We start from the raw sequence: 15,806 nt of genomic DNA on the forward strand, positions 1-15,806 counted from the left end.
ATTACAGTATCTGTCATTTTGTGCCTTACTTAATTTGCTTAACATAACCAGTTCTACCCATGCTGTTGCTAATGAGGGATTTCATTCATTTTATAGCTGAATAGTATTTCATTGCATTTATATACCACATTTTCTTTATCTATTCATTTGTTGATGGGCATTTAGGTTGCTTCCATTTTTTGGCCTTTGTGAATAGTGATGTAATGCATGTGAGAGTACAGATGTCTCTTTAACATACTGATTTTTATTTCTTTTGAATATGTAAAGATGGTAGATTTTAGATTTAAATGTTTTATGTGTTTCACAAAACAAAAAGCACTATTCAATTTTTGAAGATTTTTTGAAATAGATTTAAATCAGAGAATTAGGTTATGTTAATGGTTGATGTCTTCAGCACTAATACATCTATCCATTTCTGCAATCCATATCTGTAGTTGTTACAGTATATCCTGAATTTTTCCAATTATGGCACTGTCTCCTATTTTATTACAGTCTTGCTATACCAAACTCTGTCTTTATGCTTTCAAACTAATTGCACTTCATCTACTAATGTTCCTCTTTCTGAAATTTTACTCTACCAATTAAGCTGTATGGAAATTAATTTTGTTTTGGAGAAAGAGATTAATTCTTTATTTATGTGTTGTTTCTATTTTTATAATTCTGAGATGGATTCTGCCTTATATATAGATATGACTTATTTCAGAATATTTTTTATAAGTCTGATTTTCCTTTTGCTGCTTTCTAAAGATCAGTGGTTTTTCCAACAATCTGTCTTTAAATAATTTCATTGGAATCCCCAACTAGGACTTACATTTTTTGACAATATATACTTAGGGATTTAATTTGATTCAAGTGAAAACAGGAACCATGAGCCTAGCCTTAGCCTTTGGCTATCTGGGACTTAGAACATTTCAAGTTGAAAACCACTATAAATTATCCAGTCAGTTAATGGGCAAATGAACTAAACAGACATTTCTCAAAATAAGAAATACAAAGGGCCAACAAATATATGAAAAATGTTCAACATCTTTAGCAATTGCAGAAATGCAAATCAAAGCTACACTGAGATTCCATCTCATTCCAGTTAAAATGATAGTCATTAAGAATATAGATAAAAATAAATGCTGGAGAGGATGTGGGGAAAAAAGGAACACTCTTGTGTTGTTAGTAGGATTGTAAATTAGTAGAGCCACTGTGAAAATCCTCAAGATACTAGAAATGGAATCTCCACATGACCCAAATATACCACTCTTGATATTTATCCTAAAGAATTAAAGTCAGTGTATAATAGTGATATATGCATACCCATGTTTATAGCAGCACAATTCACCATAACCAAATCATAGAAATAGCCTAGGTGTCCATCAATGGTATGCATACACAATGGAATTTTACTTAGTTATAAAGAAGAACAAAATTATGTCATTTGCAGGAAAATGGATGAAACTTGAGGCATTAGTTTAAGTGAAATAAGCAAAACTCAGAAAGTCTGTGGTTGTATATTTTCTCTTATATGTGGAAACTGGATAGAAAAAAGAGAAAAAGAAAGAGAGGGGGAGGGTCTTATGAAAATAGAAGGAACACCATTAGAAAAGAGGATGGGACCCTGTGTGGAGTGGTAGGGAGGAACTGGGAAACAAAATTGACCAAATTATGTTGTCTAATATATGTAAAATAATAGATTCCACTATCATATATAATTATAAAGTACCAATAAAAATTTGTGGAAACCCCCTCCCAATTGCTACTGTAACTTAACATTAAAATAGTAATTTAGAGTGACTGTGGTTGTGGCTCAGTGGTAGAGCGTTTGCCTTGTACATGTGAGGCACTGGGTTCGATTCTCAGCACCACATAAAAGTAAATAAATAAAATAAAGATATTGTGTCCATCTACAACTAAAAAAAATTAAAAACAATAGTAATTTAGACTATTTATTTATTTCATTTTTTTCTCATATGCTCTTTTTTTAGTTACCCAGAGAGAGAGCAATTACAAACAATTTATGGAGCATATTTGGAAGCAGTTCTACATAAAAATTTGAAGAATCATTCTATTTGGGGTTCTTCATCAAAAATTTATCTCTTAGCAGGCTCTATGGTACAAGTTTATGAACAGGTATATATGCAATTATACTGTAATTTTCATATGTATTGCTATTGTTCCCAGAGATATATCTTTAATTTTCATCTTCATGTCTAGCTTTATCTTCCTGTTTTTTATTTATCTTTTCTATTAGAGATTGAACATTTTGAGGATAAGTGAAATGTGTACCTTATATATTCTATTGTGTTTCTGGTGTAGTTTCTGAAAGGAATTCAATACATATTTGTTAGTTGAATGAATTGGTGTTAGATGGTTCAAACATATTTGTTGGTTGAATGAATTAGTGTTAGATGGTTACTTTGATTTCAGCTCCAATTTAGCATGTTTAGAATGGTGTTCACTTTCTTTCCAAACTCTGGCCTTTCTCCTGACTTCTCTCAGTTTCTATCAACCATGCTTCAAACCTGACAGTAGCATTTGAGTTCATTTCTTTCCTTCTATCTGTGAGGAAATGTCTAAAGTATATTCCTTTATAAAGTGGAGAAGATTACTTAAGAATAGGCATGGAGAATGCAGAAGACATTTGAGTACTTTTTACTGCCAGTGGTAGTCTTAGGGATACAAAAATGACCAGTTCTCCTCACTATGGAAGTTCATAGTCTAATGAGGGATTGAGTTTTATAGAGTATAAAACTGTTATATATGGTGGTTGTTAAGGAGTAGGTTAATTTTGATCTGAGATTTCAAAAATGAATAGAAATTTACAAAGTGGTTGGAGATAAAAGAAGTTCTTTCTGTGTAAAGGACAGAATGTGCAAGTTAGGAAAAATGTGGAAGATGCTTTTTATAGTATTGGAGTACAAGTGGGGAAAGTAACATTGGAAAGCAAGAAGTTACTTTGTAAAAAAAAATTAATTAAGATGGTGAGTGATCAAGATCAGATTAAGAGTAATGGTTCTTCCCTAGAATAGAAGGGACAGGCTCTTTTGAGGAAGGGTGCTGGGATTGATTCAATGACTTTTTGAACATAAAATAGCTCTGTGGTTTCCCCCATTAGAAAATGGATCTTGCCTAGATCTTTGAGCCTCTTGGAACTGCAACCATCATTTTATGAAGTTTAGGTTATGAAGTCCTGAACTTCCTTAGCAGGGCTGTTTATGCTTTTTTCTTTTTCTTTTTGCCACAGACAACCATTAGCAGTATGTTGAAACCTATGAAACCCTAGTAGAATAATATTTTTAAATGTTTATATACTGCAGACTACATATGATAACTAATAAAATCAATTCTGTTAAGTAAGTTTCTACCCACAGGTAGATATTGTCATTCTCTAAGGTCTAAGGTGACTGAAAATTATAGCATGATTATGTTCAAGAAAGTCGACAAATTGTTTACAATATATATATATATTTTCAGGTGCGGGCTAAATTTACAGTTGATGATTATAGCCACTATTTCTTTACTCCTTGCATTCTTACCCAGTGGGTTCTTGGCTTATTTAGATATGACTTAGAGGGAGGTAAGTTTTGCTCATGTATGTGTATATGTGTATTTGTGTGCATGCTTTTATGATATAGTTATGGTAGAAATAGATGTAATAGTACTATGATAATTAATTGTATTTTAAAATTAGAATTGTAGTAATATTCAATTTAAATATCATGGTTACTTTAAAATATTTTTATAAAAGTGATCATATTTCTTCTTTTAAGTGATTTATTGCTGTCACTATTAAAATTTGATTTTGAGCTATGTTTAATGTGCTTTTTGAAATCATGACATTTTTATTGAACAACTAGAGATAATAGTGTTTTAAATGTATATTTAAATCACAAAACATATAGTTTTACTAATAAAATAAATTTTAACTCTTTTTCTTTTTTTTTAAAAATGTATCTGATGCCAAAATTATGGTATGTAGTTTCTCACTCTTCCTAATATTTTATTAAACAGACGTTTTGAAATAATTTAGTTTTATTACAATTAAAGAAAATTTTGCCTTTTTTTTAGGATCCTCTAACCATCCGATAGATTATGTATTAGAAATTGTAGCATATGAAGCACGGCGCTTATTTCGTGACAAAATTGTTGGTGCAAAGGAGCTTCATTTGTTTGATAATATTTTAACATCAGTGTTTCAAGGAGATTGGGGCTCGGATATATTAGAGAATATGGCAGGTAATATAATAGACTTTTGTATATATATAATTGCTATGAAAACTTTAAAATTATTTTTCTACCTGTAGCATGATTTCACATGCCTAAACAAATAAAGCTTTGGATAATTCTAATTTTTCCATAAGGGGAACTGCTTTGTTATTTTTTGCTACATGTCTGTAATATGATCTAGATAAAATATAATGACAGTAATTGTTCTTAGGGAGAAGGGGTTCATGCAATACTATCTTACATTTGTGATACAAAAATGTTTTTTTCTGAAACATTTTCACTATTAGAGTTTTTTCAATATAGCTATATGTGTATGAAACTTACAAATCATTGAAAAAAGCCACATTTTATTATGATGACTTTTAATTTTTGTTTTTTAAAGATAGCTTTTTTAATAACGATGGAAATTCAGGTGGTATTGATATAAATTATAATATGTTAAAATCAGAATCTATTTTCAGTAGTATGTGCAGAATAAAAAACATTTCTTTTCTCAGTCAATAGAAACAGCATATAATATTTAAATATTCACAGAATCCCAGGTATACAATGACTTTTTGATTAATAGTAATGGCCATTATTTTTCTTGCCACTACCCATAATGCCATTAGCATAGTACTACCTATATATTCTTGTTACCAGCTTTTTCCATTGTCATGATAAAGGAAGTATAACATCATTTGTTCAAAGCAGCTATTTGGAATTATTACCACTTAGTAACCAATTTGCATTTTGAAATCTGCTATGAGATTAATAGAAAATTATCATGGTGAGAAGGCCTTTGAGAAAAGACCACAGTAAGGAAATATTTCCTAATAAAATTGCTTTCAGACAACAAAATGGATTCACTTTTTCAGAATATAAAACTAGGCTTCAAAAACATTTCACATAATACATTGTATATTCCTAGATGTGATATTGTTCCCAGGGTCATAATTAGAAATCTAGAAATATTGTTTTTTAAAGGTAGGCAGAAAATTAAGGTTGATATAAGGAATTTTCTAGGTATTGCCCAAGATTTGGAATTAGGAAATGAGTTCAAGAGAACCTAAGGCAAGATAAAGTGTTGAGAGAAGCCTGATAGCAGTTCAGATTTAGTTCAAATTGAGTAAGAATTTACGTCATTACAGCCTATAAACTTTCATGGAAAGACTGTTTCTTAAATGGTGCAATCTTTTGCAATTTGAACCTTTAGTCTGTAGGATGTCTTTCTTGCAAAGAAAGTGGAATGTTCTTTGATCATTAGATAGTACTGACACTTTACTAGTGTCTGGATTCTCTAATATTTGATATTTTTCATAGTCCCTTATGTAAGACTCAATAAATTATGTATTGCCGTTTTTAAAATTTTTGCTTTTCTCATCAATGAAAGTTAAAAAACTTTTTTTAAAATACAGATTTGACATCTTAGATCTAGGCACACAGGATTTTTACGTAGTGAAATATTAGTTCATTAAGAAAAATTTAATTTTGGACATAAAAATAAACTAGATGTATCTTATCCTCAAGAAACTTATAATCTAGTAGCAGAAACAGATATGAAAATCTGCGTATGGTGGTAACTATTGCTAGTATGTTTAGATGTTATGAAGATCTGTGGAAATAGGTAAAGTGGTCATTGCTATAGAGCATGGCTTATGTAATATTATGTTTGTGAATATGTTTGGGATGGAGCCAACATTTCAGATTTGTAGAAGAGCCAAGTGAATTCTTTCTTGAGAAATTTGCATTGGAATGTTTTAAGTTAAAAGAAAATTGAGGTAATTGTAGATTCACACTCAGTTGTAAGTATTAATACAGGAATAGCACGTGTAAATTTTACTTGAGTTTCCCTAGTGGTAATTTCTGGATAAATTAAAACATCACAATTAGGATATTGACATCAATGCAGTTAAGACAGAAAATTTTGCAGGAGTATCACAAGTTCAAGCCTGTAAAAGACATTAAAACCCTATTTAAAAAAAAAATAGGACTGGTGTTGTAGTTCAATGGTAGAGTGCTTGCCTACCATGTATGAGCCCCTGGGTTCATCCCCAGATTTAAAAGAGAAAAACAAACAAACAACAACAATAACAATAATAAAAAACAACCCTCCCCAAATCCAGATACATTTATATTATAACCACAAGCATTTTCTGTGGTTCCCTTTTATAGCTTATTTCTCTTTTATTCCTTGGAAACCATTAATCTGTTTTTAAGTTTTGTCAGTTCAAAAATGTTATTTTCCCTCCACAAAATTCTCTGGAGATATATGCAAGTTATGTATTTCAACAGGTTATTTCCTTTTTATGGATGGATTGATATTCCATTCTATGGATGTTCCACTATTTCTTTACTCTTCATCTATTGAAGGACATCTGGGTGTTTTCAGTTTTTGTGTATTACGAGTACAATTTCTATAAGGATGTATGTACAGGTTTTTATGTAAACATATATTTTGGTTTTTCTGTGATAAAGCTCAGGAAAGCAATTCCCAGGTTGTATATGGTAAATACTTCATTTTTTAGGAAACTACCAAGCTGTTTTCTAGAGCAGCAGTATCATTTTATGTTCCTATCAGCAATGTATGAATGGTCTAATTGCTCTATATTCTTACTAGCATTTGATGTTGTCACTATTTTTTTATTTCAGCCATTCTGGTAACTGTGTGCTTAATTTATATTTGTGAGTGGCTAGTAAAGTTTAACATCTTCTCATGTGCTTATTTATCCTCTGTCTTTCCTGTTTGATGAACTATTCATTTTTTCCTATTGTCTAATTGGATTATTATTATTACTATTTTACTGTTGAGTTTTAAGAATACTTATATATAGATACTAGTCTTTTATTTGTAAATATATTCCCCTACTCTGTAACTTGTCCCTGCATCCTCTTAAAAGGATCTTTCACAGATAAAAAGTTTTTAATTTTGTTAAGTCTAACCTATCAATTTTTCATTTTAATGATCTTTTGATATCAAGTTTAAGATTCCTTTGTCTAGTCCTAGATCTTAAAGACTGTCTTCTGTGTTTTTTCATAAAAGTTTTTATATTTTAAATTAGAATTAGTGATCCATTTTGAGTTAATTTATATTTAAGGAATGAGTCTTAGGTTAATTTTTTTTTTTTTTTGGTATAGATGTCCATTTGCTCTACCATCATTTACTGAAAAGGCTTTCTACTTGAATTGCTTTAGCAACTTTGTCAAGAATTAGCAATTTGAGCTTGGAATGGTGTTGTACACCTGTAATCCCAGCAGCTCAGGATGCTGAGGCTGGAGGATCAAACCAGCCTCAGCAAAAGCCCAGTGAGACTGGGGATGTAGCTCAGCAATCAAGTGTCCTAAGTTCAATCCCTAGTACTCCCTCCCCCCCAAATCACCAAATAACCTAACTTTATACCTCAAAACCCTAGAAAAAGAAGAACAAATCAACACTAAAACCAGAAGACAGGACATAACTAAAATGAGAGACAATATATAACTTAAACTAAGTAGGATCCTTTTGTGGCTGTACATGATGTAGAATTTCTTTGATTATGTATTCAAATATAAGGATAGGAAAGTTATACCTGATTATTTTACTGCCCTTTCTATTCTCCTTACTTCTCCTTTCCCTTCATTCCCTTTTGTCTAATCCAGTGGACTTCTTTTCTTCCCCTTACCCCCTTGTTGTGTGTTAGCATCCACATATCAGAGAGAATTTTCTACCTTTGTTTTTTTTTTCTTTTTTCTTTGGGGGTGGGTGAATGGATTATTTGGCTTAGCATAAGAGTCCCAGATCCATTCATTTTTTTGGGTCAGATGTCATAAAGTCATTCTTCTTAATGACTGGGTAATATTCCATTTTTTATATGTACTACAATTTCTTTATCCATTTATCTCTTTAAGGACACCTAGGTTTGTTCTGTAGCTTAGCTATTGTGAATTGAACTGCTGTAAACATTGATGTGGCTACATCACTATAGGATGCTGATTTTAAATCCTTTGGGTATAGACCAAGGAGTTGAATAACTGGATCAAATGGTGGTTCCATTCCAAGTTTTATAAGGAATCTCCATACTGCTTTCCATAGTGGTTGCACCAATTTGCAGTCTCACCAGCAATGTATGAGTGTATCTTTTCCCTCACGTCCTTGCCAACATTTATTGTTACTTGTATTCTTGATAATTGCCATTCTGACTGGAGTGAGATGGAATATAACTGTTAGTTTTAATTTACATTTCTCTAATTGCTAGAGATGTTGAACATTTTTTCATATATTTGTTAACCATTTTATTTCTTCCTCTGTGGAGTGCTTGTTCAGTTCCTTTGCTCATTTGTTGATTGGGATATTTGGGGATTTTTTTGGTGTTAAGTTTTTTGAGTTCTTTGTATATCCTGAAGATTAATGCTCTATCTAAAGTGCAGGTGGTAAATATTTTCTCCTATTCTGTAGGCTCTCTCTTCATGTTCTTGACTGTTTCCTTTACTGTGAAGAAGCTTTTTAGTTTGAATCCATCCCATTTATTATTCTTGATTTTACTTCTTGTGCTTCAGGAGTCTTATTGAGAAAGTTGGTTCTGAAGTCAACATGATGAGAAGGTGGGCTAACATTTTCTTCTAGTAGGTACAGAGTCCATTGCCCATATCTTTGATCCATTTTGAGTTGAGTTTTGTGCAAGGTGAAAGATAAAAGTTAAATTTCATTATGTTACATGTGGACTTCCAGTTTTCCCAGCACCATTTGTTGAAAAGGTTATCTTTTCTCCGGTGTATATTTATGGTGCCTTTGTCTAGTATGAGATAACTGTATTTTTGTGGGTATGTCTCTGTGTCTTCTATTCTGTTCCATTGATCTTCATGTCTGTTTTGGTGCCAATACCATGTTGTTTTTGTTACTGTTGCTCTATATTATAATTGTGGTTTCATCTTGTGATGCCACCTGCTTTCCTTTTCTTGCTAAATATTGGTTTGGCTATTCTGCCTCTCTTATTTTTCCAAATGAATTTCATGACTCTTTCATATTTCTATGAGGAATGACATGATATTGTTAATGCTGCCTATCTAAGAACATGGGATATCTTTCCACTTTTTGAGTTCTTTTCAATTTCTTTCTTTTGTGTTCTTTAGTTTTCATTGTAGAGGTATTTTGCCTCTTTTGTTTTCTAGATTGATTCCCAGGTATTTTATTTTATTTTTTTGAGGCTTTTGTGAATGGAATAGTTTTCCCAATTTCTCTTTCAGCTGATACATCTTGATGTATAGGAATGCAATTGATTTATGTGTGTTGATTTTATATCCTGCTGCTTTGCTGAATATGTTTATGAGTTCTAGAGTTCTGAATTCACTTATGAGTTGTGGTGAGTTTTTTTTTGGGTCTTGTAAATATAGAATTATGTTATTAGCTAATACAAATAGTTTGAGCTCTTCTTTTCCTAGTCATATTTCTTGTGTCTGTCTAATTGCTCTGGGTAGAGTTTCAAGGACTATGTTGAATAGGAATGGTTAAAGAGGGAATCCTTGTCTTGTAGTTTTTAGAGGGGATGCTTTCAATTTTTCTACTGATGTGGTGAATTATGTTTATTGATTTCCATATGTTTAACCAACCTTGCATTCCTGGAATGAACCTTTCTTGATAATGGTGAATTATCTTTTAAATATTTTTTTTGTATGCAATTTGCCAGTGTTTTATTGAGAATTTTTGCATTAGTGTTCATCAGGGATATTGGTCTGAAGTTTTCTTTCCTTGCTGTGTGTTTGTCTGGTTTTGGTATCAGGATGATACTAGTTTCATAGAATGAGTTTGGAAGGGCTCCCTCCTTTTCTGTTTCATGGAATAATTTGAGTATTGGTGTAAATTCTTCTTCAAAGGTCTGGTAGAACCTGGCTGAGAATCCATCTGGTCCTGGACTTTTCTTTTTTGGTAGGCTTCTGATGGTATCTTCAATTTGATTACTTGAAATTGATATGTTTAAATTTTCTATGTCCACTTGATTTAATTTGCTTAAGTCATATGTCTGTGGAAATTTGTCGATGTCTTCATGATTTTCTATTTTATGTATAGATTTTCAAAGTAGCTTTTGATTATTTTCTGTATGTCAGTGGTATCTGTTTTGTGATATTTCCTTTTTTATCATGAATTTTAGTAATTTGAATATTCTCTTTTTCTTCCTTAGCTTGGCTAAGTATTTATTAATTTTGTTTTATTTTTTCAAAAACCCAACTTCTTGTTTCATCGATTTTTTTGAAATTTTTTTGTTTCAATTTCATTAATATTGTCTCTCATTTTAGTTATGTCCTGTCTTCTGGTTTTAGTGTTGATTTGTTCTTCTTTTTTCTAGGGCTTTGAGGTATAAAGTTAGGTTATTTGATGATTTTTCTATTCTTTTAATGAATGAGCTCAATACAATGAACTTTCATTTTAGAACTGCCTTCTAGTATCCCAGAGATTTTTATACATTGTGTCACTGTTCTTATTTACCTCTAAGTATTTTTTATTTCATCCCTGATTTCGTCACTATCCTTTGATCATTCAATATTGTATTTTGTAGTCTCCAGGTGTTAGAGTAGCTTCTGTTTTTAATTGTATTATTAATATCTAATTTTATTCTATTATCTAATAAAGTGCAAGGTAGCTCTGTGTTTTGTTTTTTTTTTTTTTGTATTTGCTAAGAGTTGCTTTTTTGTGGCCTAAGATATTTAGAAAATGATCCATGTGCTGCTGAGAAGAAAGTGTGTGTATTCAGTCATTGATGGATAAAATGTTCTATATGTATTTGTTAAGTCTAAATTATTAATTATTTTTTAGTTTATAGTTTCTTTATTTCGTTTTTGGTTTGAAGATCTATTGGTTGGTGAGAGTGGCATGTTGAAGTGACCCAGTATTATTTTGTTGTGTCTCTTTGATTCTTGAGAAACTGTTTTGTGAAACTGGATTTTAGAGGATGAATATGATGAGTGAGGAAGAGGAGAAGGACAATCCAGGAGAGGAGAAAAAATGCAAAGAAACCAAGGCTTCAGAGGACTATTGTAGAATGTGGAGGGAGATAGCAGTCAGTGGGAGCTAAATTGTAGAGGGCCTTTATGAAGAGTTTGGAATTTCTTTCTTTCTTTCTTCCTCCTCATCCTTCTTCTTTTTTTTTTTTTTAAAGGAGTGGGAAATTGATATTACGGTGGCATGTTATAATCAGTTTTTATTATGTATGTGTTACTCTTGTAGCTGTGAGAATATCCTTGAGGGGCAGAGACTTGCAGCAGGGATGAAGGTTAGGAGGCTATATTATAGTAGCTCCTGTGAGCAAAAATGAGATGTGAAGGTAATGTAGTTATATAAATAATTTTGTTGCTGAAAAACATTCATTGTACATTTTAAATATTTACAAGCTTTAATTGAATCTTTTGCAAATAGATACAGAGTTTATCAAATATGATGATAGAAATCATGTCTGTCTTATTCACTAGTTGTGTCAAGCAGGGAGTACAATGTTTCAACTGGTGCTCAGTAGTTAAATGTTAAGTGAATGAATTTGTGAATTTTAGGTCTACTAATAATTGCAAACATGAGACTAAAGTAGAGCTTTGGAAGTTTGCCTCGAAATAAGTAATGAGTGATTTTTTGGGTATGTAAATAGTTGACAGCTCGATCCACTGAAAAAGGTAAATAATTATACAGAACTCTTTAGAATTGAAAGAATAGAAGGCTGAATTTGGATCTTGGGGCAAAATAAATATTAGGGATAAGCAAAAGCCTGAAAAGCAGTAGTGGTTTGTGGCTTGATGCATAGGGTCATGTAGTTGCAAGGAGGCAAGGCCTCACGGATATTGGGGAAGTTCATGTTGGGATAATGACTGCTAAGTTTTGGATTTGGAGATTAGAGCTTTGTTGTTGTTCCCAAATAAACTAGTTAGTATGGTGATATTTTCAGATAGAAAAATATGTGAGAAATGTGATGGTGAAGGCAAGGAGAAGAACATGAAGTAGCTTGGGTGTAGAGAAGGTATGATGGTTATTACTTTAGGATATGGTAGAGCTGGGCATGTGGCAAGGAGGGTACATGATGGAATCATCCCCCAAAGCAGTTGGGGAGGAAAGGTTTCAATAGAATGGTGAGTAGCTTTTCTTTATATGGTAACATGCATAATGTTCTAGATAAATTTAAGGGAAGTTTGGGGATTTTTGTTTTCTAATTAAAATTTGCTTATTTTAAAAAATTTTATCAGTAGGGACCCTTGAAAATAGTAATGAATCAATGTTCTTTCTCAAAGGGATTTTTGAGATTATTTAAAAAAATATTTATTAATTTTTTTAGTTGTAGTTGGACACAATTCCTTTATTTTATTATTTATTTTTATATGTGCTGAGGATTGAACCCAGGGGCTCACATGTGCTAGGCAAGCACTCTACCACTGAACCACAACCCCAGCCCATATTTTTTTATATTATGATGTTTTTGAACCAGGGATTGAACCCAGGGGTGCTTATCCACCAGGCCATATCCCCAAACATTTTTTATTTTTTTATTTTTGAGACAGGGTCTTGGTAAGCCAGACAGTGTCTGGCTAAGTTATAGCCGTGATAAATTCCTGAGGCTAGCTTTGAACTTGAGATCCCTTTACTTTAGCCTCCCAAGCCACAGGGATTGCAGGTATGCGCTACTACTCTCTGTCTAATTTACAATTTTTATGTGGTGATTCTGAAGAAGGAGGAAAATGGGACAAACTGAGAAGAGACAAGGGATAAGTTAGAAGAAAGCCAGTTCATTTGCGGGGAAGGAGGAGAGGAAGAATATAGAACAAATGTACAGTCAGCCAGTTCTCAGCGTTTGATGTTAAATTTGAAGTATCTTAACTGGTTTTAATGATATTCCAAGTAATTATCTTTGTATATTTAATATAATTTAAATTTATTTCTGGGGATAATCTTATTTGAACTAAACGAAAAATAATTTAATAACCAATATATTTATTTGATTCTTCCATTACTAATAATGCATATAAAGCAACATATGTTTTATTTCTACAGATAGTTTCTATGTTACATGGGGAGCCCAACATAATTTAGGATCAACGGCAGCCCTAAGACAACCATTACCTCCACATGGAAAACCACTTGGAAAACTAAACTCTTCAGATCTCAAGGATGTTATTAAAAAGGTATAATATGAATCATTAATTCGAATTAAGATTTGTTTTGATTACTGTTATTTATGGGAAACGTTTGGAGATCATGGGAATATTAAATCATAGACAAAACTGTTCTGCTCTTTTTGAATTTAACATAACTAGAAGCAGATGTGCTTTATATAGATCCTTATAAAATTGCTAAGATATATTTGCAAGAAGGTATTTATTAGAAATATTAATGAAGCTTAACATTAATTGAGAAATCATCATATATCAGTGATTGTTAAACTTTGTTAAGTATCAGAATCACCTGAAGGTGTAAAAAAATTGCAGATTCCTGGGTTCCATCTCGAGAGAGTCAAACATAGTAGGTGAGAATAGAATTTTTATCGGGCTCACAGATGATAGTTATGCTCCTGGTCCATTGAAACTTGGAGTAACACTGTGTACAGGGTTTTTTCTTTCTCTCTATATATGTCTTGCTTGCTATGTTTCTGTTTAGTTATAAAAAAGAAGAAACAGTGTTACATGTTGAGAGTTAGTATGGATTTGATGTCAGGAAAAGTTTTTTGTCATGGTTTGTTTGGTGGACTGATTGATATGCCTGGAATTGATATTGCAATATTTGGGAATATTAAAAGTTGTTAAGTATATTGTAAACATACTCTAATTGTCTTTTTTTTCTTTTTACATTCTTTTGCTTAATCTGTAGCAGGACATGGTACTTACACGGCCTTTTGAGTCATTCCCAAGTAGCACAAAAGAACAAGAGTTCATAAAAGCATTTCTAAGCACGAGGTTTCTAGAGTTCTGAGACTGTTTCATAGTTCATGTTCATTGATTTATTACAACTGATAAATTTTGAGATTTTTTTAATTAACCAACTATCTCACATACTTTTTACTAATGTATTAATGCCTAAGGGTGATTCTTGTGAACCCTTGAACTTCTTTGACATCTTACGAGGTTTTTCTTAGTGCCTGAAAAGATGTATTACTAGATAGGTAAAATATTGGTGTGTAACTACTTTATTCTTCTTCTTGAATGTATCAAAATAATATTTCAATCTAGATAAGTAATACTTTTGTTGTGTAGTTAGTATTTTATTAATTAGAAAATATTCTTTTTGTTTTTTTGAAAGGGTCTTATTCATTATGGACGAGATAACCAGAATTTAGATATTTTACTTTTCCAAGAAGTCCTGGAGTACATGTCTAGAATAGATAGAGTACTGAGTTTCCCTGGAGGTTCACTTCTACTAGCAGGACGCAGTGGTGTGGGTCGTAGGACTATTACTTCTTTAGTCAGTCATATGCATGGAGCAGTGCTATTTTCTCCAAAGATTTCCAGAGGATATGAATTGAAGCAGTTCACAAATGATCTCAAACATGTAAGTTGCTCATGATCCTTTGCTTTATTGGATTTTTATTCATATTAGTTATTTTTCTAAATGATTTCTAACATCTTTATGACTCTAATATATAACATAGTATTTATTTTTAATTTTGATGATTTTTTTCCATAAATATTAGAAAAATTACATTCTTATTTATACAGATTTTAAGAGACTTTTTTGAGATTTATAGGTTCTAGGTACTTCAGATTATGGGATGTTAGATGGATATGAATAACAACCAAAATGATGAGATTTATAGAGGAAATATGTGGGTACATATAAAATAATCTTAGTTTTTGGTTGAATATTCCAGTTCTAAAATAATTAAGTTTTCTTTCAGCTCATATTTATTTGTGGGTACATTTTACTATTCAAGCTATATGGCTAAAGTTTGATTTAATTTTGAGTATGCAAATATAAATGCATAATAGTGACAACTTTACACAGAATGATACTTTTTAACTGTGTCAAAATACATAAAGAGTACTAATTTTTTTTTTTTTGGGCAGGTGCTGAATCTTGCAGGAATTGAAGCACAACAGGTAGTTTTACTTCTTGAGGATTATCAGTTTGTACATCCTACATTTTTGGAGATGATCAATAGCCTTTTGTCTTCAGGTAAGTGAATAGTTTCTATTCAAAGAAAATAAATAGTAATGTAAAAATTATTCAAGTACAATTGTCTTATATAAATAATTTACTTGTGTTTCAGAGAACTTTATGTAGGATTAAATGTGTTTGTGGCAACAGAATGGAGAAATGCCACTTGTATAAAACCAATAACTTAGGAATTATATAAAAGTTTTTATTAATATTGAATATTAATGAATTATAGAAAAATTGCCCCCCCCTTGTTCTTTCAATGGGGCATTATTTGTCTTAACCTTTAGGAAAGTTATCTACTAGTCCTTATTTAAAAATGGTCATACCTTTGATACAGCATTCTGTTATCAGTAAGGATTTAACCCATAGAAATAGAACGACTAGTATGTAAAGAAATATGTATTATAATTTGTAATCACAAAAAATTTGTTAGAACTTTCATTGGTAGTGGAATGGTTGAATAATTATGGTGTGACCTTAGTATATACATATAAATATAGACTTATTCCAG

The 15,806-nt window shown here is 31.5% G+C and overlaps 1 protein-coding gene across 2 annotated transcripts in view; it reads left to right on the top strand.

The window, feature by feature from the left end:
• Positions 1-15,806, top strand: part of Dync2h1 (dynein cytoplasmic 2 heavy chain 1) — a 334,173-nt gene that overhangs the window by 77,727 nt on the left and 240,640 nt on the right. For both annotated transcript variants that reach the window (XM_026392460.2, XM_026392459.2), the window contains exons 45-50: positions 1,974-2,118; positions 3,463-3,565; positions 4,057-4,224; positions 13,196-13,326; positions 14,438-14,686; positions 15,202-15,310. In XM_026392460.2, the coding sequence (XP_026248245.2) occupies positions 1,974-2,118; positions 3,463-3,565; positions 4,057-4,224; positions 13,196-13,326; positions 14,438-14,686; positions 15,202-15,310 (905 nt within the window). The remainder of the gene's footprint in view (positions 1-1,973; positions 2,119-3,462; positions 3,566-4,056; positions 4,225-13,195; positions 13,327-14,437; positions 14,687-15,201; positions 15,311-15,806) is intronic.

This window comes from Urocitellus parryii, chromosome 4 (assembly GCF_045843805.1).
Source record: "Urocitellus parryii isolate mUroPar1 chromosome 4, mUroPar1.hap1, whole genome shotgun sequence".
NCBI classification, from domain to species: Eukaryota; Metazoa; Chordata; class Mammalia; order Rodentia; family Sciuridae; genus Urocitellus; species Urocitellus parryii.